At 45.3% G+C, this 27,089-nt stretch overlaps 1 protein-coding gene across 1 annotated transcript in view; it reads left to right on the top strand.

Moving 5' to 3' along the window:
• Nucleotides 1-27,089, top strand: part of LOC148442758 (thialysine N-epsilon-acetyltransferase-like) — a 105,136-nt gene that overhangs the window by 65,043 nt on the left and 13,004 nt on the right. The window contains exons 2-4 of the mRNA XM_088463518.1: nt 15,383-15,462; nt 20,680-20,731; nt 21,992-22,075. Of these exons, the coding sequence (XP_088319644.1) occupies nt 15,400-15,462; nt 20,680-20,731; nt 21,992-22,075 (199 nt within the window). The 5' untranslated portion in view covers nt 15,383-15,399. The remainder of the gene's footprint in view (nt 1-15,382; nt 15,463-20,679; nt 20,732-21,991; nt 22,076-27,089) is intronic.

Genomic DNA, 27,089 nt, shown 5'->3' with positions numbered 1-27,089 from the left:
TGGGTACAGTAGTACATTAGTATGGGTACAGTAGTACATTAGTATGGGTACATTAATATGGGTACAGTAGTATATTAGTATGGGTACAGTAGTACATTAGTATGGGTACAGTAGTATATTAGTATTAGTACATTAGTATGGGTACATTAATATGGGTACAGTAGTATATTAGTATGGGTACAGTAGTACATTAGTATGGGTACAGTAGTATATTAGTATTAGTACATTAGTATGGGTACATTAATATGGGTACAGTAGTACATTAGTATGGGTACATTAATATGGGTACAGTAGTACATTAGTATGGGTACAGTAGTACATTAGTATGGGTACATTAATATGGGTACAGTAGTACATTAGTATGGGTACAGTAGTATATTAGTATGGGTACAGTAGTATATTAGTATTAGTACATTAGTATGGGTACAGTAGTACATTAGTATTAGTACATTAATATGGGTACAGTAGTACATTAGTATGGGTACAGTAGTACATTAGTATGGGTACAGTAGTATGGGTACAGTAGTACATTAGTATGGGTACAGTAGTATATTAGTATGGGTAAGGTAGTACATTAGTATGGGTACAGTGCCAGATTAAGGTCCAAATGGGCCTGGAGCTGAAATTTATGAAGGGCCTATTGTATGCTGCCGCAGGGGTGTGACCAGTGTAACAGGGGTGTGACTAACGATGTGGGGGGCGTGGCCAGTATATTGGGGAGTGGTCTAGCACCTCCCCACTTTGCGCACATATACATATATACACACACACACACACATATATATTATACATATACACACACATATATATATATATATATATATATGTGCCCCCCCCACATACATATTGGTAGGCCGATAGTAGTCACCTATCGCACTACCTTTGTGTAGGCACAGATGTAAGTATTGCTGCCTGTACTACACTACATTACCCACCACCCACTGAAACACCTTTCACCCCTCAATCAATGCTATATGCTGAACCTCTTACCCACTACCACTCATGGAGGCCATCTCTCAAACACTGAAGTACCCATCATTCACTATCGCTCACCGGCCCCATATTTCAACATCTGTGATCCCTCTCACCACCACTTCCTGACCCTAATGCTGACACACTGATATACCCCTCATAACAGATGCACAAATACCCCTCACTTGCCATCATGCCCTGACCAGGTAACCGACGCACAAATACCCCTCACTCACATCATTCCCTGACCACACAACAGACACACAAATACCCCTCACTCACATCATTCCCTGACCACACAACAGACACACAAATACCCCTCACTCACATCATTCCCTGACCACACAACAGACACACAAATACCCCTCACTCACATCATTCCCTGACCACACAACAGACACACAAATACCCCTCACTCACATCATTCCCTGACCACACAACAGACACACAAATACCCCTCACTCACATCATTCCCTGACCACACAACAGACACACAAATACCCCTCACTCACATCATTCCCTGACCACTCAACAGACACACAAATACCCCTCACTCACATCATTCCCTGACCACACAACAGACACTTCCCTGACCACACAACAGACACACAAATACCCCTCACTCACATCATTCCCTGACCACTCAACAGACACACAAATACCCCTCACTCACATCATTCCCTGACCACACAACAGACACACAAATACCCCTCACTCACATCATTCCCTGACCACACAACAGACACACAAATACCCCTCACTCACATCATTCCCTGACCACACAACAGACACACAAATACCCCTCACTCACATCATTCCCTGACCACACAACAGACACACAAATACCCCTCACTCACATCATTCCCTGACCACTCAACAGACACACAAATACCCCTCACTCACATCATTCCCTGACCACACAACAGAAACACAAATACCCCTCACTCACATCATTCCCTGACCACACAACAGACACACAAATACCCCTCACTCACATCATTCCCTGACCACACAACAGACACACAAATACCCCTCACTCACATCATTCCCTGACCACACAACAGACACACAAATACCCCTCACTCACATCATTCCCTGACCACACAACAGACACACAAATACCCCTCACTCACATCATTCCCTGACCACACAACAGACACACAAATACCCCTCACTCACATCATTCCCTGACCACACAACAGACACACAAATACCCCTCATTCACATCATTCCCTGACCACACAACAGACACACAAATACCCCTCACTCACATCATTCCCTGACCACACAACAGACACACAAATACCCCTCACTCACATCATTCCCTGACCACACAACAGACACACAAATACCCCTCACTCACATCATTCCCTGACCACACAACAGACACACAAATACCCCTCACTCACATCATTCCCTGACCACACAACAGACACACAAATACCCCTCACTCACATCATTCCCTGACCACACAACAGACACACAAATACCCCTCACTCACATCATTCCCTGACCACACAACAGACACACAAATACCCCTCACTCACATCATTCCCTGACCACACAACAGACACACAAATACCCCTCACTCACATCATTCCCTGACCACACAACAGAAACACAAATACCCCTCACTCACATCATTCCCTGACCACACAACAGACACACAAATACCCCTCACTCACATCATTCCCTGACCACACAACAGACACACAAATACCCCTCACTCACATCATTCCCTGACCACACAACAGACACACAAATACCCCTCACTCACATCATTCCCTGACCACACAACAGACACACAAATACCCCTCACTCACATCATTCCCTGACCACACAACAGACACACAAATACCCCTCACTCACATCATTCCCTGACCACACAACAGACACACAAATACCCCTCACTCACATCATTCCCTGACCACACAACAGACACACAAATACCCCTCACTCACATCATTCCCTGACCACACAACAGACACACAAATACCCCTCACTCACATCATTCCCTGACCACACAACAGACACACAAATACCCCTCACTCACATCATTCCCTGACCACTCAACAGACACACAAATACCCCTCACTCACATCATTCCCTGACCACACAACAGACACACAAATACCCCTCACTCACATCATTCCCTGACCACACAACAGACACACAAATACCCCTCACTCACATCATTCCCTGACCACACAACAGACACACAAATACCCCTCACTCACATCATTCCCTGACCACACAACAGACACACAAATACCCCTCACTCACATCATTCCCTGACCACACAACAGACACACAAATACCCCTCACTCACATCATTCCCTGACCACACAACAGACACACAAATACCCCTCACTCACATCATTCCCTGACCACACAACAGACACACAAATACCCCTCACTCACATCATTCCCTGACCACACAACAGACACACAAATACCCCTCACTCACATCATTCCCTGACCACACAACAGACACTTCCCTGACCACACAACAGACACACAAATACCCCTCACTCACATCATTCCCTGACCACACAACAGACACACAAATACCCCTCACTCACATAATTCCCTGACCACACAACAGACACACAAATACCCCTCACTCACATAATTCCCTGACCACACAACAGACACACAAATACCCCTCACTCACATCATTCCCTGACCACACAACAGACACACAAATACCCCTCACTCACATCTCATCTGTATGTTCTGTGTTGTGCTGCCCCCTCATCTGTATGTTCTGTGTTGTGCTACCCCTCCTGTGTCCATTATTATGTACTCCCCCCTCCTCTGTGTCCATTATTTTTTTCCCCCATGTGTACATTATTATGTCCCCCGTGTTCATTATTGTGTCCCTCACCCTTTGTCCATTATTATGCCCCCCCTCTCTGTCCACTAGTATGTGCCATCCCCCCTGTGTCCATTATTATGCCCTTAGTCTGTGTCCATTAATGTGTGCCATACCCCCTCTGTCTCTATTATTATGCCCCCCCGTGTCCATTATTATGTTCCCCCTCTGTGTTATTATTCCCCTTCTGTGTCCATTAGTATGTGCCACCCCCCTCTGTCTCTATTATTATGCCCCCCCGTGTCCATTATTATGTTCCCCCTCTGTGTTATTATTCCCCTTCTGTGTCCATTAGTATGTGCCACCCCCCTCTGTGTCCATTATTATGCCCCCCGTGTGTTCTTCATTATGCCTCCGGTCAGTGTCCATTAGTATGTGCCATACCCCATGTGTCCATTATTATGTCCCCCTACTGTTATTTATTATTCCCCCCTCTGTGTACATTAGTATGTGCCATACCCCATGTGTCCATTATTATGTCCCCCTACTGTTATTTATTATTCCCCCCTCTGTGTCCATTATTATGTCCCCTATGTGTCTATTATGTCCCCCTATCTGTGTGCATTATTATGTCCTTCCCCCTCTGTGTCAATTAGTATGCCCCACCCCCCTCTGTGTTCATTATGTTCCCCCGTGTTCTTTATTATGCCCCCACAGTGTCCATTAGTATGTGCCGCACCCCCTCTGTATCCATTATTATGTGGGTGTCCCCTGTGTTCATTATTATGCCCCCCATCTGTGTGCATTATTATGTCTTTCCCCCCTGTATCCATTATTATGTCTTCCCCCACCGTGTCCATTATTATAGCCCCCATCCCCATTATTATGTTCCCCCCTCTATGTTAATCATGCCCTGCCTCTGTCCATTAGTATGTGCCATCCCCCTGTGTTCATTTTCATGTGCCTACCCATATCCATTATTATGCCCCCTTCTGTGTTTATCATTATGTCCCCTCATCTGTCTGCATTATGTCCTTCCTCCCTCTGTATCCATTAGTATAAATCCCTCTTTGTGTCCATTATGGTGTTCATTCCCTCCCCCCTCTCTGCACCCCTCTGCTTCCTCCCCTCCCCCCCTCACTCTGCACCCCCCTCCGTAGTTCACTTACCTTCTTCTCTCTTGTCTGTTCCTCTGCCTCGACCCCTCTTCCATGCTTGCACCTTCGGCTTCCACGGGTCTTCTCCCCACTGGCACTGCACTGACAGGAAGGTCAGGTGCTCTTGGTGTCAGGTCCGTCTCCTCCTTATTCCGACAACCACCCACGAGAGCCCGGCGCGGCGGCGCCTATGTGACGTCACGTGGCTAGACATCACATGGCAAAGAGGAGGAGCTGAGGCACACTACGCGGCGCAGGGAGGGCTTGTGAAGCAAAGCCTTCTACTGCGCCGCTCTATACATAATCAAGGCAGCCAGGACTAGGTTTTCCCGGATGGGGGGGGGGGGGTGGTGCGGACTGCAGGTAGTTGATGGGTGTGGGGTTTGTAAGGGCAGGTCATCGGACGGCCGCTTGTTCCAACAGGAAAAAAAAATTATTCCTGTCTCCAGCGGATCCTTCTTGGTGGTGTGGGCCTATTTTCATGGGAGGGCCTGGAGCTGCAGCTCCACCCGCCCCATTGTTAATCCGGCCCTGCATTAGTATGGGTACAGTAGTATATTAGTATGGGTGCAGTAGTATATTAGTATGGGTACAATAGTACAGTAGTATGGGTACAGTAGTATGGGTACATTAGTATGGGTACAGTAGTACATTAGTATGGGGACATTAGTACATTAGTACATTAGTATGGGTACATTAGTACATTAGTATGGGTACAGTAGTATATTAGTATGGGTACATTAGTATGGGTACAGTAGTTCATTAGTATGGGGACATTAGTACATTAGTATGGGTACATTAGTACATTAGTATGGGTACAGTAGTACATTAGTATGGGTACATTAGTATGAGTACATTAGTACATTAGTATGGATACATTAGTATTAGTACATTAGTACAGTAGTATGGGTACATTAGTATGGGTACATTAGTATGGGTACATTAGTACATTAGTATAGGTACATTAGTACGAGTACATTAGTATGGGTACAGTAGTATATTAGTATGGGTACATTAATATGGGTACAGTAGTACATTAGTATTAGTACATTAGTATGGGTACAGTAGTATATTAGTACATTAGTATTAGTACATTAGTATGGGTACAGTAGTATATTAGTATGGGTGCAGTAGTATATTAGTATGGGTGCAGTAGTACAATAGTATGGGTACATTAGTATGGGTACAGTAGTACATTAGTATGAAGACATTAGTACATTAGTACATTAGTATGGGTACATTAGTACATTAGTATGGGTACAGTAGTACATTAGTATGGGTACATTAGTATGGGTACATTAGTACATTAGTATTAGTACATTAGTACAGTAGTATGGGTACAGTAGTATGGGTACATTAGTATGGGTACAGTAATACATTAGTATGGGTACATTAGTACATTAGTATGGATACATTAGTATTAGTACATTAGTATGGGTACAGTAGTATGGGTACATTAGTATGGGTACAGTAGTACATTAGTATGGGCACATTAGTAGATTAGTATGGATACATTAGTATGGGGATAAGAACATTTTGCTATTCATCAAATTCCACCTCACAGTGGTGAATAGCAGGTGACACTTACCTGAGTCAGTGTGTGCAGGTAACCCGGCATCTTTTTCCGGTGCTCTGGTCCCTTCTCTGGCTCCAGTGCCTGTTCTGAGATGTGTTCTCCCAGCAGAACACAATAAAGTTTAGAACTTGCCTATGTGCGGCCGCACTGCTCGCACACCCCTAGTTACACCCCTGGCTCTGAGTAGTGTAGTCTAACTGCTGATCCTGGTGTGATTTGAGTTTCTCTGCAGTCTATGGTGTCTCAGTGTGGTGCTAGTTGTGGCTCAGTGTTAGACGTAAGCTGAGCTGATTTACCAACTTCTCCAGGCGCAGGTTGTGGGTGATGTGGGGGAAAGGACTGCCAGTGCTGTGGGATTCTTCTGTATGGGATGGCGACCTGCTTCTCTGTGTGCTGGGACTCTTTCCTGAACTCAGCTGCTCCCCCTGCTGTAGCACTGTGGTAGCGGTGAGTGGCCGCTGTCACTCAGAGCCGGAAGCCGACCAAAACACCGGAGGAACAGCTCCTACCATGGTCCTCACGATGAGCTCCATCACCAGACCCACACCGGAGGAACAGCTCCCACCATGGTCCTCACAATGCGCTCCATCACCAGACCCACACCGGAGGAACAGCTCCCACCATGGTCCTCACGATGCATTCCATCACCAGACCCACACCGGAGGAACAGCTCCCACCATGGTCCTCACAATGCGCTCCATCACCAGACCCACACCGGAGGAACAGCTCCCAACATGGTCCTCACGATGCATTCCATCACCAGACCCACACTGGAGGAACAGCTCCCACCATGGTCCTCACAATGCGCTCCATCACCAGACCCACACCGGAGGAACAGCTCCCAACATGGTCCTCACGATGCATTCCATCACCAGACCCACACCGGAGGAACAGCTCCCACCATGGTCCTCACAATGCGCTCCATCACCAGACACACACCGGAGGAACAGCTCCCAACATGGTCCTCATGATGCATTCCATCACCAGACCCACACCGGAGGAACAGCTCCCACCATGGTCCTCACAATGCACTCCATCACCAGACCCGCTGCACCTCAGGTATCCAGAATGGCGCTCCTCCTCTCTCCTGCCCCTGTGACTCTTCAACTCTCCTCTGTAGACAGGACTCCCCCTTTTTAGTCTTATCGGAGAATCTTTGCCCAGTCCCTCTATATGATCAGGTTGCTGCACAGTTCATTAAAGTCCAGAAAAGGGGAAAAAATATTAACTGTAACATTAATATATTAATATTAATTAATAGCAGCCGCAGCCCTTGCACCCATAGTAATTACGCACATGCCTGCACTATCCTGCCAATAATTGCAATAGGCAGATTGAGAACTTACAGTGAAACCACAACAGCTGTGTCTGTCACGGGTACGTAGAGCTAAGGGAGCCGCACTGACAGTACAGAGTTCTGTATGGGAACAACTCTGACTAGATTGCAGAAATGCACCATCAGTGGCGTTACCCAATAGCAGCCTATGGGCTTCTTATTAGGATGCTCCCACTTGGTAGGGATCCGATCAGATCCCTCCCATCATCCCCAGTGGACCGCGGCCTTCTGAGTATGCGCAGAAGGTCGCCAAAGGTGCTTCTGGGTGTTACACCTGAAAGTCCCTCTGTCCGGAGCCAATGCAAAGGGGGGACAGGGAAGGCTGGCTGGACTAAGGGGGGGACAGGGAAGGCTGGCTGGACTAAGGGGGGACAGGGAAGGCTGGCTGGACTAAGGGGGGACAGGGAAGGCTGGATGGACTAAGGAGGGACAGGGAAGGCTGGCTGGACTAAGGGGGGGACAGGGAAGGCTGGCTGGACTAGGGGGGGGACAGGGAAGGCTGGCTGGACTAAGGGGGGACAGGGAAGGCTGGCTGGACTAAGGAGGGACAGGGAAGGCTGGCTGGACTAAGAGGGGGACAGGGAAGGCTGGCTGGACTAGGAGGGGGGACAGGAAAGGCTGGCTGGACTAGGAGGGGGGACAGGGAAGGCTGGCTGGACTAAGGGGGGGACAGGGAAGGCTGGCTGGACTAAGGAGGGACAGGGAAGGCTGGCTGGACTAAGGGGGGGACAGGGAAGGCTGGCTGGACTAGGAGGGGGGACAGGGAAGGCTGGCTGGACTAGGAGGGGGGAACAGGGAAGGCTGGCTGGAATAAGAGGGGGACATAGAGGGCTGGCCTGACTAGGAGGGGGACAGGAAAGGCTGGCAGGACTAGGAGGGGGACAGGGAAGGCTGTCTGGACTAGGAGTGGGGACATGGAAGGCTGGCTGGACTAGGAGTGGGGACATAAAGGGCTGGCCTGATTAGGAGGGGGACAGGGAAGGCTGGCTGGACTAGGAGGGGACAGGGAAGGCTGGCTGGACTAGGAGGGAAACAGGGAAGGCTGGCTGGACTAGGAGGGGGACAGGGAAGGCTGGCTGGACTAGGAGGGGGACAGGGAAGGCTGGCTGGACTAGGAGGGGGACAGGGAAGGCTGGCTGGACTAGGAGGGGGACAGGGAAGGCTGGCTGGACTAGAAGGGGGACAGGGAAGGCTGGCTGGACTAGGAGGGGGGTGGACAGGGAAGGCTGGCTGGGCTAGGAGGGGGGGGGACAGGGAAGGCTGGCTGGGCTAGGAGGGGGACATAGAGGGCTGGCCTGACTAGGAGGGGGACAGGGAAGGCTGGCTGGACTGGAGAGAGCACATGGCTATGTGGTTTATATGTCAGCCTGCCTGCCTGAATCAGCGCCGAGAGAAATATGGAAAGAGAGCAGAGAGGGGTCTGGGTGGCTCTGGCAGTAGTGCAGCAGCTCCGTGCTGTACCGGCAGCGGCATTTCAAAGATAGCGCCGCTGTGAGCAAATCACATCACAGACTGGCAGCCAATCAAGAGCGGAGGCTCCTGATCGGTTGTCAGTCCGCGAGCTCCACCTCGCAGCCGTCACGGTCACCATAATCATGCCAATTCTACCTACCGCACCGCTGCACCTGGGTCCTCCTTTCTCTACCCCCCCTGATGGCGGCCCTGACCATGTGTGTAAGTACAGTAAGTGGTCCAAATGGTTAAATATTTACAGTCAGGGATGTATCACATACTTACCTACTTTTCAAAAAGCATTTCAGGGAGATTTTGAAAGCAACACCTATGAGCACTGTGGTAAAGTGGGCATGTACTATTACATGTGAGAGGCGTGTCATAGAACTGACTTACATCCATATGGTAATGAGCCTCAAAGCAATCAGTAATAGTGATGGGTAGTTCACATATGATCAGTTCAAAATGAACTAGTTCACTTAGATCACAGCTCTGGCAAAGAGAGCACAGCAGCTCCATTAGGCATGAGTCAGTACTGCTAAAAGACCACAGGTGGCACTGCTATGCTCAGACTTTGTGAGGGCTATGTGCAGCTGATTGAACTAGATTGTCATGATGACTCATGGAGTCATTCTCCAGGCATCTAGTTCAGTAGTTCGATTAGGTCAGTGACTCATGTAAGTCATATGATACATTCCCTATCAGCTCCCTCATACATTCATCATGAGTCAGTACTGCTAAATGACCACAGGTGGCACTGCTATGATCAGACATTGAGAGGATTCTGTAGAGCTCATGAGTCATTATTCTCCTGGTATATAGGTCAGTAGTTCGTTTAGGCCAGTGAGTGGATCATGTAGCTCACAAGTCACATGATACATTCCCCATCAGATCAAGTGCTGAGTGCTGCATGCTATATACTGTAGTTTTGTTTATTCCACAAGACATAGGAGGAGATGTATCAAACCTTCAAGAAAGATCAAATGAAAGTTGCCCATAGCAACCAATCAGCTTCTGTCATTTTATAGACTAGTGCTAAATAAATGATAGAAGCTTGCATATACAACCCCTACACTATCCCACCCATTATCTCCCTAAATACTGAAAAATAGAAAAATGTTATATTTTTGAGAGGAAAACAGAAATGCCATTAGAATACTTATGATTTATAGCCGACTGTGTGCCAGCGAGGCAGCTGGGTACCATAATGCTGTAATGATGATGGGCCTATGTTTATATGAAGGCCTGGAGCTGTGTAGTCCCATCAACCCCATTTTTAATCTAGCCCAGGTGTGCATTCAGTGAAATTAATGGGTGCAATTAAAAATAAGATGGGATAAAGGTACAGTATGGGATTTTTACAATTACTGTTTTTTCTTCCCAATTACTATGCTCTAATAGCAAGAAAAAGTGACAGGTGACAATATTCTTAATTTGGGTCTCTCTCAAAAATAATGAACATTGCAGAGCTACACCTATCACTACTACTTTGCTGTATAAGTGATTGCTTTTTTTTTAAAATATTAAAAGATCAGACATATTAAACATATCTGATCATTGGAACAAGAATCATCTAGTAGAAATGCCATACTGTATGTGTAATAGACCAGTTCTGTTTCCAATCACTTCTCTCAGCAGCGTATCAGAGCCAGTAATGTAATGACCTAAATGAACTGATCTTTTGAGTGAACTAGATCATAATGACCTAATCACCAAAATGAACTAATTTCCCATCACTACTCAGTAAGATCTACCGGTTGACAAAAAAACACACTGATACTTTTCAGAAAACGCCTGTAGCCATAGGGATCATAGGGCCTGATTCAGACCCGCTCGCAAGCGGGTCAATGGTGGCCCAGTGCACACGCGTGGTGTGTGCGCTCGCTCCAGGACTCACTACAAAAGGGGCGGCTGTCGATGTTGATCGACAGCTTGCCCCATTTTGTAGGCGTGGCCGGGGGGGTGGCTTCACAAATGGAGGCATTCCCAAGCGAACGCCTGCCGTTTGTGGGTGGCCCCACTGACATCACCAGTGATGTCAGTGAGAAAGCTTCCGGTTCTATTTGAGCCAGAAGCTCTCTGGGGCTTGCAGCCATGAGACCCTACCACAAGGGTCTCGTCGCAAGCCCGATGGTCACGATGGTCTTGACCATCATGACCATCATCATGGCCGCTCGCTATAGCTGTGGGTGGTCACCCACAGCTATGCGAGCGGCAGGGAGACCGCTCCTAAAAAAAACTGCGCCCGCCCTGATTCAGAGCAAGCGCTCGCTTTTTGCGAGCATCTCTGAATCACGCCCATTGTGCCATATAACTATGCAGGGAAATTACACTAATGATCCAATTTGAATGTATAAATGTGTATATAATATATATATATATCTATGTCAGTGATTGCACTGAGCAAAAACATTTGTGGGTCCTTGGGACCCCTCACTCTAAAAAATGTGGGTACTTCTCATAAAATGGGGGGGGTGTGAGGGCAGGAAGCAGTTGGGACAGTGCTGGGGGTAGGTAGTTGGGGTAGAGTGCAGCCAAGGAAGAGATGACCAATGCAGTGCAGACTGTGACAGACTCGGGGAGAGCGCGCTGGTGGGCAAGGAGGGAAACAGGAGGTATCAGGGCTCGCTGCCAGTTCACGAGTGGCTGGGGACACGCTGCTGCCAGGCCGCCATTGGCTGGGGACACGCTGCTGCCAGGCCGCCATTGGCTGGGGACACGCTGCCGGGCTCCGTTCGGCTGCTGCAGCTCACACAGCAGAGCACGTCCTGCGGGACCCGCTGTTTTAAGAACCAGGTCCACAAATGCCTGTAGCATGTAAAAACGCTCTATAGCACGTATTTTGTGATCCCTATTATATATACAGTATATAAACAGCTACATAATGGGGGAAAGGTGCAATCAGGGAGATTACTAGGGATACATTTACTAAGAATCGAGTCTGGGAGAGTCTGCTTCTTTTTCAACTCGATTAGCGTCACCTAAACTCGGGTGATTTGAAGCTCCTGAGACTCTCAAATTTACCAAGAAGTGAGTTTAGCTGAGAGTGAGACGTCCGACGGTGAAGCAGAACGAGATTTCTCCCCCGGATAACAGGTTTTGCAGGAGATGACTCACCTGAGATTGCTGTGTCTTCTCTCTGCAACACTCTGCTGAGCTAGCAGCCTGCACATATCAGTGAGATAGATCAGTGAGATATGTGAAGGCTGCTTGTGTTGTACTTGTAACTGTAAAAAAACTGGTTAAAAAAAAAAAAAATGACATAGCCCCCCCACTAAATCTTAACCAGCCCCAGGCTTGCCAGCCTGTCCTGGTTTCTAAGATTACGGGGAACAAAATGTGTGTGGTTCTCCCGTAATTTAGAAACCAACACCAGGCTGCAGGGACAGTCCTGATTTTATATATAGGGGGGGGGGATTACGTAGGGTCTCCCCTATATTTAAAACCAGCACCAGACCCAAAACGGCCCTTTTACCGTGCTCCAGGTCCAAAGCATCAGCAGCCCAAGCCGGTCAGGCCAAGCCAAGGATCTCAGGGGAGGTGGGGACCCCCCAAAAAAGGTGTCCCCCCTCTCCCTTAACCCCAGGCTTGGTCTGAAACCTGGGGCTCTTCTCTGCACCGCTGGAGCATTGGGTATGGGGTTAATAAAGTGGGGAAATATAATTTAAATATTGTATTTTACAGTGGAACTACAGGTGCCAGCATGCTGCCCTTTGGCACTTGTGGAACTACAAGTGCCAGCAGACGGGAGGCACCTGTACCCCCACTGTAAAATAAATAGTTAAATACACAAAACACACACACCGTGCAAAGTATAACTTTATTACACACACGTACCCATTCACACATACTTACCTATACCAGATGTTTCTGTCCTCTTCTCCAGTAGAATCCGTGTTGACTGGCCCTGCAAAAAAGATTTCATGCTCACCTATATCCTGGCGCTGGTCTCCGCAGTAATCCATGGAGTCATTCCCCCCCCCCTATATTTAAAATCAGGACTGTCCCTGCAGCCTGGTGTTGGTTTCTAAATGACGGGGAACCCTACACATTTTGTTCCCCGTTATGTTAGAAACCAGGACAGGCTGGCAAACCTGGGGCTGGTTAAGCTTTAGGGGGGGACCCTATGTCATTTTGTTTTGGATATTTAAAATTATTTTCTATATTTACAGGCAGAAACTTACATGGATCACAGCGATCTCTGTATGTTTCTGCCAAACTCGCAGATAACAGGCAGGTGTATTTATTTCACAAGTTTTTATAGGAGAGTTTTCACTTTTCATGAGAGTTTAGAAACTCTCTGCTTGGTAAATTCCAGAATCCTATCTTCACCAGTGAAAAGGTTCTCGAGTTTTGCGATGGTGAATTGAGTTTGCTAACTCTCCAGTATTTTTCCGTAGCAAAGGAAATCTTTCTCCCGAGTTTGACATTAGTAATTTTGACAGTGGGAAAAAATGGCCAAGCTCTCAGCTTAGTAAATTTACCCCCTAGACTCTTTAGGGCAGGGGTGGGGAACCTTTTTTCTGCCGAGGGCCATTTTGATATATATAACATTATTCGTGGGCCCAGTGCAGGCCACACCCCCTCTGTGTGATGTCACACGGGGATGGAGCCACAATCGCCAGTGATTACAGCAATGCCTGGAGCATCCTGAGGATGCTCCGGGGAGCTGTCAGGGCAGCAGTGTGACTGTTCCAGGTGGCACTGCTGCATAGATTCTGGCTGCAGGGGGACATTATAGGCACCCAGCTATCCAGATGAGGCTAACAGAAAGAAGTTCAGAGGGCCAGACCAAATGATTCTGGGGGCCTTATACGGACCCCGGGCCTGAGGTTCCCCATCCCTGCTTTAGGGAGTCAGGAACATTGTTAATATTTCAGAGAGAGTCAGCAAGTATGATGTTACTAGAACTTTGTTGGCTATTTAGCAACATTTGTAAGGGGCACCTGCACCTCCCCACAGCTTATGTTCATTTTAGGCATAATTGTTCCCTAGTTTATGTTACATTGTAGTGCCCCCAGGTCACATTTTGCACCACTGTAGTGCCCCCAGGTCACATTTTGCACCATTGTATTGCCCCCAGGTCACTTTTGCACCATTGTAGTGCCCCCAGGTCACATTTTGCACCATTGTAGTGCCCCCAGGTCACATTTTGCACCACTGTAGTGCCCCCAGGTCACATTTTGCACCATTGTATTGCCCCCAGGTCACATTTTGCACCATTGTATTGCCCCAGGTCACATTTTGCACCATTGTAGTGCCCCCAGGTCACATTTTGCCCCACTGTAGTGCCCCCAGGTCACATTTTGCACCATTGTATTGCCCCCAGGTCACATTTTGCACCATTGTAGTGCCCCCAGGTCACATTTTGCACCATTGTATTGCCCCCAGGTCACATTTTGCACCATTGTATTGCCCCCAGGTCACATTTTGCACCACTGTAGTGCCCCCAGGTCACTTTTGCACCATTGTAGTGCCCCCAGGTCACATTTTGCACCATTGTAGTGCCCCCAGGTCACATTTTGCACCATTGTAGTGCCCCCAGGTCACATTTTGCACCATTGTAGTGCCCCCAGGTCACATTTTGCACCATTGTAGTGCCCCCAGGTCACATTATGTTGCATTGGCTCTCTTATCTGGAAAGCTCATGATCCATAAGCAGAAATCAGGGGGGGCAAATAATTCTGTGATGACTGAGCTTACTGACCCAACCCCTGTATCCGGCTCTGCATCGATTTAAGTGGGGTGTAAGTATCGGGGGATAGGAGATGGTTAGATTTGGGGGTTAGGGTTAGGCACCAAAGAGGGAGGGTTAGGGTTAGGGAGAGGGGGAGGGTTAGCATATGGACTAACAAGTGTCGGTATGTAAACCCTTTTGGGATCCCAGCCCCGGTATTCTGACTGCCAACCTCCCCACTGCCAGCCTCCCCACCTCCAGCCTCCCCACCGCCAGCCTCCCCGACTGCCAGCCTCCCCGACTGCCAGCATCCTGTACCCAACCCGATTAGAGATCTAATGATACATTTTTTTTCTTTGAAATTTAAATCTATATTAATATGTCTCATCTCTCATAGAAACAGCTCATCAGAAGATGGACTATAATATCCGCCTGGCACAGCCCACAGACAGTCCGCAAATCATGAGGATGATCCGGGTACGGAAACCAATTTCATGTATAATAATACTGAGTATACACTGATAATGGTCACACCGCTCTGTATAATAATACTGAGTATACACTGATAATGGTCACACTGCTCTGTATAATAATACTGAGTATACACTGATAATGATCACACTGCACTGTATAATAATACTGAATATACACTGATAATGGTCACACTGCTCTGTATAATAATACTGAGTATACACTGATAATGGTCACACTGCTCTGTATAATAATACTGAGTATACACTGATAATGGTCACACTGCTCTGTATAATAATACTGAATATACACTGATAATGATCACACTGCACTGTATAATAATACTGAATATACACTGATAATGATCACACTGCACTGTATAATAATACTGAATATACACTGATAATGGTCACACTGCTCTGTATAATAATACTGAGTATACACTGATAATGATCACACCGCTCTGTATAATAATACTGAGTATACACTGATAATGGTCACACCGCTCTGTATAATAATACTGAATATACACTGATAATGATCACACTGCTCTGTATAATAATACTGAGTATACACTGATAATGATCACACTGCTCTGTATAATAATACTGAGTATACACTGATAATGGTCACACCGCTCTGTATAATAATACTGAATATACACTGATAATGATCACACTGCTCTGTATAATAATACTGAGTATACACTGATAATGATCACACTGCTCTGTATAATAATACTGAGTATACACTGATAATGGTCACACCCTCTGTATAATAATACTGAGTATACACTGATATTGATCACACTGCTCTGTATAATAATACTGAGTATACACTGATAATGGTCACACCGCTCTGTATAATAATACTGAATATACACTGATAATGGTCACACCGCTCTGTATAATAATACTGAATATACACTGATAATGGTCACACTGCTCTGTATAATAATACTGAGTATACACTGATAATGATCACACCGCTCTGTATAATAATACTGAGTATACACTGATAATGGTCACACTGCTCTGTATAATAATACTGAGTATACACTGATAATGGTCACACCGCTCTGTATAATAATACTGAGTATACACTGATAATGGTCACACCGCTCTGTATAATAATACTGATTATACACTGATAATGGTCACACCGCTCTGTATAATAATACTGAGTATACACTGATAATGGTCACACCGCTCTGTATAATAATACTGACTATATACTGATAATGATCACACCGCTCTGTATAATAATACTGAGTATACACTGATAATGATCACACCGCTCTGTATAATAATACTGAGTATACACTGATAATGGTCACACTGCTCTGTATAATAATACTGAGTATACACTGATAATGGTCACACCGCTCTGTATAATAATACTGAGTATACACTGATAATGGTCACACCGCTCTGTATAATAATACTGAGTATACACTGATAATGGTCACACCGCTCTGTATAATAATACTGAGTATACACTGATAATGGTCACACCGCTCTGTATAATAATACTGAGTATACGCTGATAATGGTCACACTGCTCTGTATAATAATACTGAGTATACACTGATAATGATCACACTGCACTGTATAATAATACTGAGTATACACTGATAATGATCACACTGCACTGTATAATAATACTGAGTATACACTGATAATGGTCACACTGCTCTGTATAATAATACTGAGTATATACTGATAATGGTCACACCCTCTGTATAATAATACTGAGTATACACTGATAATGGTCACACTGCTCTGTATAATAATACTGAGTATACACTGATAATGGTCACACCGCTCTGTATAATAATACTGAGTATACGCTGATAATGGTCACACTGCTCTGTATAATAATACTGAGTATACACTGATAATGGTCACACAGCTCTGTATAATAATACTGAGTATACACTGATAATGGTCACACTGCTCTGTATAATAATACTGAGTATACACTGATAATGGTCACACTGCTCTGTATAATAATACTGAGTATACGCTGATAATGGTCACACCGCTCTGTATAATAATACTGATTATACACTGATAATGGTCACACCGCTCTGTATAATAATACTGAGTATACACTGATAATGGTCACACTGCTCTGTATAATAATACTGAGTATACACTGATAATGGTCACACTGCTCTGTATAATAATACTGAGTATACACTGATAATGGTCACACTGCTCTGTATAATAATACTGAGTATACACTGATAATGGTCACACTGCTCTGTATAATAATACTGAGTATACACTGATAATGGTCACACCGCTCTGTATAATAATACTGAGTATACACTGATAATGGTCACACCGCTCTGTATAATAATACTGAGTATACACTGATAATGGTCACACTGCTCTGTATAATAATACTGAGTATACACTGATAATGGTCACACCGCTCTGTATAATAATACTGACTATACACTGATAATGGTCACACCGCTCTGTATAATAATACTGAGTATACACTGATAATGATCACACCGCTCTGTATAATAATACTGAGTATACACTGATAATGGTCACACCCTCTGTATAATAATACTGAGTATACACTGATAATGGTCACACTGCTCTGTATAATAATACTGAGTATAGACTGATAATGGTCACACTGCTCTGTATAATAATACTGAGTATACACTGATAATGATCACACCGCTCTGTATAATAATACTGAGTATACACTGATAATGGTCACACCCTCTGTATAATAATACTGAGTATACACTGATAATGGTCACACCCTCTGTATAATAATACTGAATATACGCTGATAATGGTCACAGCGCTCTGTATAATAATACTGACTATACACTGATAATGGTCACACCGCTCTGTATAATAATACTGAGTATACACTGATAATGATCACACCGCTCTGTATAATAATACTGAGTATACACTGATAATGGTCACAGCGCTCTGTATAATAATACTGACTATACACTGATAATGGTCACACCGCTCTGTATAATAATACTGAGTATACACTGATAATGGTCACACTGCTCTGTATAATAATACTGAGTATACACTGATAATGGTCACACCGCTCTGTATAATAATACTGACTATACACTGATAATGGTCACACCGCTCTGTATAATAATACTGAGTATACACTGATAATGGTCACACTGCTCTGTATAATAATACTGAGTATACACTGATAATGGTCACACCGCTCTGTATAATAATACTGAGTATACACTGATAATGGTCACACAGCTCTGTATAATAATACTGAGTATACACTGATAATGGTCACACCGCTCTGTATAATAATACTGAGTATACACTGATAATGGTCACACTGCTCTGTATAATAATACTGAGTATACACTGATAATGGTCACACTGCTCTGTATAATAATACTGAGTATACGCTGATAATGGTCACACCGCTCTGTATAATAATACTGAGTATACACTGATAATGGTCACACCGCTCTGTATAATAATACTGAGTATACACTGATAATGGTCACACAGCTCTGTATAATAATACTGAGTATACACTGATAATGGTCACACTGCTCTGTATAATAATACTGACTATATACTGATAATGGTCACACAGCTCTGTATAATAATACTGAGTATACACTGATAATGGTCACACCGCTCTGTATAATAATACTGAGTATACGCTGATAATGGTCACACCGCTCTGTATAATAATACTGAGTATACACTGATAATGGCTACACCGCTCTGTATAATAATACTGAGTATACACTGATATATACACTGATAATGGTCACACTGCTCTGTATAATAATACTGAGTATACACTGATAATGGTCACACCGCTCTGTATAATAATACTGAGTATACGCTGATAATGGTCACACTGCTCTGTATAATAATACTGAGTATACACTGATAATGATCACACCGCTCTGTATAATAATACTGAGTATACAGTGATAATGGTCACACTGCTCTGTATAATAATACTGAGTATACACTGATAATGATCACACCGCTCTGTATAATAATACTGAGTATACGCTGATAATGGTCACACCTTTCTGTATAATAATACTGAGTATACAGTGATAATGGTCACACTGCTCTGTATAATAATACTGAGTATACGCTGATAATGGTCACACCGCTCTGTATAATAATACTGAGTATACGCTGATAATGGTCACACTGCCCTGTATAATAATACTGAGTATACACTGATAATGGTCACACTGCTCTGTATAATAATACTGAGTATACACTGATAATGGTCACACTGCTCTGTATAATAATACTGACTATACACTGATAATGATCACACCGCTCTGTATAATAATACTGAGTATACACTGATAATGGTCACACCGCTCTGTATAATAATACTGAGTATACACTGATAATGGTCACACCGCTCTGTATAATAATACTGAGTATACACTGATAATGGTCACACCGATCTGTATAATAATACTGAGTATACACTGATAATGGTCACACTGCTATGTATAATAATACTGAGTATACACTGATAATGATCACACTGCTCTGTATAATAATACTGAGTATACACTGATAATGATCACACTGCTCTGTATAATAATACTGAGTATACACTGATAATGATCACACTGCTCTGTATAATAATACTGAGTATACACTGATAATGATCACACCGCTCTGTATAATAATACTGAGTATACACTGATAATGATCACACTGCTCTGTATAATAATACTGAGTATACACTGATAATGGTCACACCGCTCTGTATAATAATACTGAGTATACACTGATAATGGTCACACCGCTCTGTATAATAATACTGTGTATACACTGATAATGGTCACACTGCTCTGTATAATAATACTGAGTATACACTGATAATGGTCACACTGCTATGTATAATAATACTGAGTATACACTGATAATGGTCACACCGCTCTGTATAATAATACTGAGTATACACTGATAATGATCACACAGCTCTGTATAATAATACTGAGTATACACTGATAATGGTCATACCGCTCTGTATAATAATACTGAGTATACACTGATAATGATCACACCGCTCTGTATAATAATACTGAGTATACACTGATAATGATCACACAGCTCTGTATAATAATACTGAGTATACACTGATAATGCTTTTGATTGTTAATCAGCTAATAAAGAGATATTAACTTCACATCTTTATTTACAGGAATTGGCTGAATATGAGAAAATAACACATTTTATAAAGCTAACGGAGGAAGGTAAGGAGATCTCAGGGCGCAGTTGCGTAACTTCAGGACGCAGGGGGAGAAGGCTGATTTTACAAGAGCGTCTGTCCCCAGAGCCTCTCCTGATAGCAGAATGGTTCAGGTTCCATAAACAGAACCTGGAGGACGGGGAGACAGTGGCTGCGTATGTGGCAGAACTAAAAAGACCATCGGAGTTCTGTCAGTTTGGAGATGGCCTGAATGATGCCCTGAGAGACCGTCCGGTGTGAGATCTCTAGCGAGATTGTACAATAACCTTTATTAACAGAGACAGATCTGACGTGTAAACGCGCAGTACAGGTGACGCTGTCTATAGGAGCTGCAGCTGAGGATGTTATGGAATCGCAGATAGGAGGGAAGTCAGCATCTCAAGCTCACAAAATGGTGGCACCAACAACACCTTGGCACGCACATGGCGCCCCGTTAGATGTACGCTACCGCTGTGCTGCAGGTACACAGTCACCCAGAGAACATGACCTGTGTAGGAAATGTGACATAAAAGGGCATATTAGACGGGTTTGCCAGTCGCAGGAATATCACCCTGAGACCACAAGGAGGACTCAGACAGTGACAATGATCTGGGCAGCTTGGAAGCGTTTGCAGTAAAAGGTGGCGACATACGAGCAATTTGGGTCACTCCGTGAGTAAATGGACAAACTATTGAAATGGAGCTGGACACAGGATCAGCAGTCTCTGTTATGTCACAGCAAGAGTACAAACGTCATTTTATAAATGTCAAATGAAATAAAACTTCAATGCTGTTTACACCATATACTGGGGAGAGGGTCATTCCATGCGGGGTGTTGCCTGTACTCGTACAATATAATGGCCAGCAGGAGACTCTGGATTTATACATCATACAAAAGGGCGGCCCAGGATTAGGGGCTCGGTGACCGAGAGCGGGATGCATGACCCATAGCAATTTGCATGCGATGCATCCGCCACCATTCGCGTGCATGCCGGCGTTAATTACGTCGGTATGCATGAAGAGAAACGCAAAGGACAGCTCTCTGGAGAAGAGTTGTCCTTTGCGAGTGAGGGACTTCCGACTCTATGACCCAGAAGTCTCTCTGGCGTCCTCCTGTGTATGCGCAAAAGGACGCGCACGCTGCAGGGGGTGCTGGGAGGGATCTGATTGGATCCCTCTCACATCTCCTTACGATTAGAAGCCCATAGGAGAATGGGGAGGATGTAACCAGTGACAGAGAATGTGATATTGAGATGGAAATATGACCGGTTCTCTCTTTACCACAGAACTACACAGAGATGGATTTGGGGACACGCCGTGGTTTCGCTGTTTAGTGGCTGAGCTGCCTGAGAATGAAAGAAGTGAGGCAGGTGAGTGGAGGAGTCTCTGGGTCACTGTGTCTATGTACTAATAATGTCTATCTCGGTCAGTCTGCCTCCTTATCTATCATCGCTGTCCATCAGGCCTATAAAAGTCCTAACATTATAATAATTACATAAATCGTAATCACTGCTATTAATCATACACAATATAGGATCAGCATTCTATGCCATACATCCAAAAATAGGAGAACATTAAAGACATGATTCTGTGTTTGCTGTCTTTGTGCTCAGGTCACAGCATTGGTTAGTTATTATTATTATTATCCTTTATTTATATGGCGCCACAAGTGTTGCGCAGCGCCTTACATAGTACATAGAACTAATAGGTGAACAAGAAACCAGTAACTTACAGTACATTACAGTACATTACAGTGCAGGACAAGGACACGATTTATATACATTGCTGCAATAGTGATTATTACACTCACAATAAGCAGCCGGGAGTTGGCAGAGACGTGTTAGGTGCCATAATGGGGAGTAAGGAGTAGAAGAAAATGTATAGAGAAGCACATGGGGGAAGAGGTCCCTGCTCGTGAGAGCTTACATTCTAAGGGGAGGGGCAGACAGACGGGAGTGACACAGAAGGGGAGGGGCAGACAGGCGTGACACAGAAGGGGAGGGGCAGACAGACAGGCGTGACACAGAAGGGGAGGGGCAGACAGACAGGCGTGACACAGAAGGGGAGGGAAGACAGACAGGCGTGACACAGAAGGGGAGGGGCAGACAGACGGGAGTGACACAGAAGGGGAGGGGCAGACAGACGGGAGTGACACAGAAGGGGAGGGGCAGACAGACAGGCGTGACACAGAAGGGGAGGGAAGACAGACAGGCGTGACACAGAAGGGGAGGGGCAGACAGACAGGCGTGACACAGAAGGGGAGAGGCAGACAGATGGGTGACACAGAAGGGGAGGGGCAGACAGATGGGTGACACAGAAGGGGAGGGGCAGACAGACAAGCGTGACACAGAAGGGGAGGGGCAGACAGATAGGCGTGACACAGAAGGGGAGGGGCAGACAGACAGGCGTGACACAGAAGGGGAGGGGCAGACAGACAGGCGTGACACAGAAGGGGAGAGGCAGACAGGCGTGACACAGAAGGGGAGGGGCAGACAGGCAGGCGTGACACATTAGGGGAGAGGCAGACAGGCGTGACACAGAAGGGGAGGGGCAGACAGGCAGGCGTGACACATTAAGGGAGAGGCAGACAGGCGTGACACAGAAGGGGAGGGGCAGACAGGCAGGCGTGACACAGAAGGGGAGAGGCAGACAGGCAGGCGTGACACAGAAGGGGAGAGGCAGACAGGCAGGCGTGACACAGAAGGGGAAGATAGGGAGGAAAGAGCATGAGGTGGGTTAGGATTAGTGAAGAAAGGCCTTGATGAAGTTGCACCCATGTGATCCCTCACATTATTTAGACCCTACCAACTCGGTCCTTCATTAGTAAATATACATACTACCCTCATGCAGTTTCTCGCCTTATAATTACTCCCTACATGCTTTTGTCAAGGTCATGCTGAAAGGTCAATGTTAGGTTCAAGTTAGAGGCTCACTAGGTGACAGGGCTGGTAAGATGGGGAAAAAGATCAAAATAGAGGAACTGATGATTTAAGAAATAATGTTGGAGGGTCAATGACTAGAAGGCGTCAAGTTGGTGGTTCAGTGGCAAGAATTGAACATACTGGAGTATTAACATGTGAAGGGATCATGTTGGAAGGTTAGTACTGTAGATAGAATGGCTGCAGGACTCATCCTGACCCACCACTCTATGCTACTCACTCACTCACTCTCTCCTCTGTGACTCCTGTCTGTCTGCCCCCCCAGATAAAGAACATGTTGCAGGGTTAGGGGGTGACATAGAGCATGTTGGAGGGTAACTGGGTGATATAGAACATGTGGGAGGGTTAGTTGGTGATGTAGATCATGTTGGAGGGTAAGTGGGTGATATAGAGCATGTTGGAGGGTAAGTGGGTGATATAGAGCATGTTGGAGGGTTAGTGGGTGATATAGAGCATGTTGGAGGGTTAGTGGGTGATATAGATCATGTTGGATGGTAAGTGGGTGATATAGATTATGTTGGAGGATTATTGGGTGCTATAGATTATGTTGGAGGGTTCCTTGGTGATATAGATCATGTTGGAGGGTTAGTGGGAGATATAGATCATGTTGGAGGGTTAGTGGGTGATATAAATCATGTTGGAGGGTTAGTGGGTGTTATAAATCATGTTGGAGGGTTAGTGGGTGATATAGATCATTTTAGGGTCAGTGGGTGATATAGATCATGTTGGAGGGTCAGTGGGTGATATAGACCATGTTGGAGGTTAGTGGGTGATATAGATCATGTTGGAGGGTTAGTGGGAGATTTAGACCATGTTGGAGGGTTAGTGGGTGATATAGATCATGTTGGAGGGTTAGTGGGAGATATAGATCATGTTGGAGGGTTAGTGGGTGATATAGATCATGTTGGAGGGTTAGTGGGTGATATAGATAATGTTGGAGGGTTAGTTGGTGATATAGATCATGGTGGAGGGTTAGTGGGTGATATAGATCATGTTGGTAATTTAGAGTATGTTGGAGGGTTAGTGGGTGATGTAGATCATGTCAGAGGTTTAGTGGGTGCAGGGGTCAAGTTTATGGATCAATATGTGAATGGGGTATTTTGGCATGTAAGGCTCATGTGAATCAAGAATAACAGTTCAGTTTTTAAAATTGGGACACACATGGATGACAGACGTATATTGGGCCTGAATTAGCGCTGACCGTAGATTCCCAATTATTGGGAATATGTGCATGTGCAGAACCCTTTCTGCGTATGTGCAGAATGGGTCTGCAATCCCGCAAGCAGACTGTCAGCGATTGAGTGTCTGCTGCCATTTCTGGTGGAAGGAGCTGCGACAGCCTCCTTTTCCCAAAATGGAGGTGTGTTGCCACCGTTGGGAGGGAGTGAAGAGGCCAGGATTTCCATCAGGCTGACAGAGATTTCTTGGTCTCTTTTGTGCATCTTTGGCAGCCAGCTTGTGTGAACCAATGGGTCACTTAGCCACCCGATGGGATCGCAGATTATCCAATGCTACTTCCTTGAACGCAGTTCCGCTCAGTAATGTACGCAGGAGGCGTGACGCCATATCACAGCTATCACAGCTGCTACCATGTTAGCAGCTGCGATAGCAAATGTGTCCACAACTTCGTCGCCCCCAGTGAATGTTTCTGGTATGCTTTATAAGCATTTGGATTAATATATGAATGGGTGAGTCTGATGATAAACCTTTGCAACTTCTTATGATTTTACCAATAATTACTGTGACTTAGTAAGTGACCCCCAGAGATTTGCCTGATCATCGGATACCTTTGTAGTGAGTGTGTAAGAGGTCCATGGTCCCGGATGCAAATCTTTGTAGTGAATGTATAAGAGGTCCATGGTCCCGGATGGAAACCTTTCTAGTGAGTGTGTAAGAGGTCCATGGTCCCGGATGGAAACCTTTGTAGTGAGTGTGTAAGAGGTCCATGGTCCTGGATGGTAACCTTTGTAGTAAGTGTGTAAGAGTTCCATGGTCCTGGATGGAAACCTTTGTAATGAGTGTGTAAGAGGTCCATGGTCCCGGATGGAAACCTTTGTAATGAGTGTGTAAGAGGTCCATGGTCCCGGATGGAAACCTTTGTAGTGAATGTGTAAGAGGTCCATGGTACCGGATGGAAACCTTTGTAGTGAGTGTGTAAGAGGTTCATGGTCCAGGGTGGAAACCTTTGTAGTGAATGTGTAAGAGGTCCATGGTCCCAGATGGAAACCATTGTAGTGAATGTGTAAGAGGTTCATCGTCCCAGATGGAAACCTTTGTAGTGAATGTGTAAGAGGTCCATGGTCCCGGATGGAAACCTTTGTAGTGAATGTGTAAGAGGTCCATGGTACCAGATGGAAACCTTTGTAGTGAATGTGTAAGAGGTCCATGGTACCAGATGGAAACCTTTGTAGTGAGTGTGTAAGAGATCCATGGTCCCCGATGGAAACCTTTGTAGTGAGTGTGTAAGAGGTCCATGGTCCTGGATGGTAACCTTTGTAGTAAGTGTGTAAGAGTTCCATGGTCCTGGATGGAAACCTTTGTAATGAGTGTGTAAGAGGTCCATGGTCCCGGATGGAAACCTTTGTAATGAGTGTGTAAGAGGTCCATGGTCCCGGATGGAAACCTTTGTAGTGAATGTGTAAGAGGTCCATGGTACCGGATGGAAACCTTTGTAGTGAATGTGTAAGAGGTCCATGGTACCAGATGGAAACCTTTACTAGTGAGTGTGTAAGAGATCCATGGTCCCCGATGGAAACCTTTGTAGTGAGTGTGTAAGAGGTCCATGGTCCTGGATGGTAACCTTTGTAGTAAGTGTGTAAGAGTTCCATGGTCCCGGATGGAAACCTTTGTAATGAGTGTGTAAGAGGTCCATGGTCCCGGATGGAAACCTTTGTAATGAGTGTGTAAGAGGTCCATGGTCCCGGATGGAAACCTTTGTAGTGAATGTGTAAGAGGTCCATGGTACCGGATGGAAACCTTTGTAGTGAGTGTGTAAGAGGTTCATGGTCCAGGGTGGAAACCTTTGTAGTGAATGTGTAAGAGGTCCATGGTCCCAGATGGAAACCATTGTAGTGAATGTGTAAGAGGTTCATCGTCCCAGATGGAAACCTTTGTAGTGAATGTGTAAGAGGTCCATGGTCCCGGATGGAAACCTTTGTAGTGAATGTGTAAGAGGTCCATGGTACCAGATGGAAACCTTTGTAGTGAATGTGTAAGAGGTCCATGGTACCAGAAGGAAACCTTTGTAGTGAGTGTGTAAGAGATCCATGGTCCCCGATGGAAACCTTTGTAGTGAGTGTGTAAGAGGTCCATGGTCCTGGATGGAAACCTTTGTAGTGAATGTGTAAGCGGTCCATGGGGTCGGATGGAAACCTTTGTAATGAGTGTGTAAGAGGTCCATGGTACCAGATGGAAACCTTTGTAGTGAGTGTGTAAGAGGTCCATG

This window comes from Taudactylus pleione, unplaced genomic scaffold, assembly GCF_031769625.1.
Source record: "Taudactylus pleione unplaced genomic scaffold, aTauple2 ptg001392l, whole genome shotgun sequence".
In the NCBI taxonomy this organism is placed as follows: domain Eukaryota; kingdom Metazoa; phylum Chordata; class Amphibia; order Anura; family Myobatrachidae; genus Taudactylus; species Taudactylus pleione.
The sequence above is the reverse complement of the archived record's forward strand: the minus strand, read 5'-3'. Positions and strand labels throughout refer to the sequence as shown.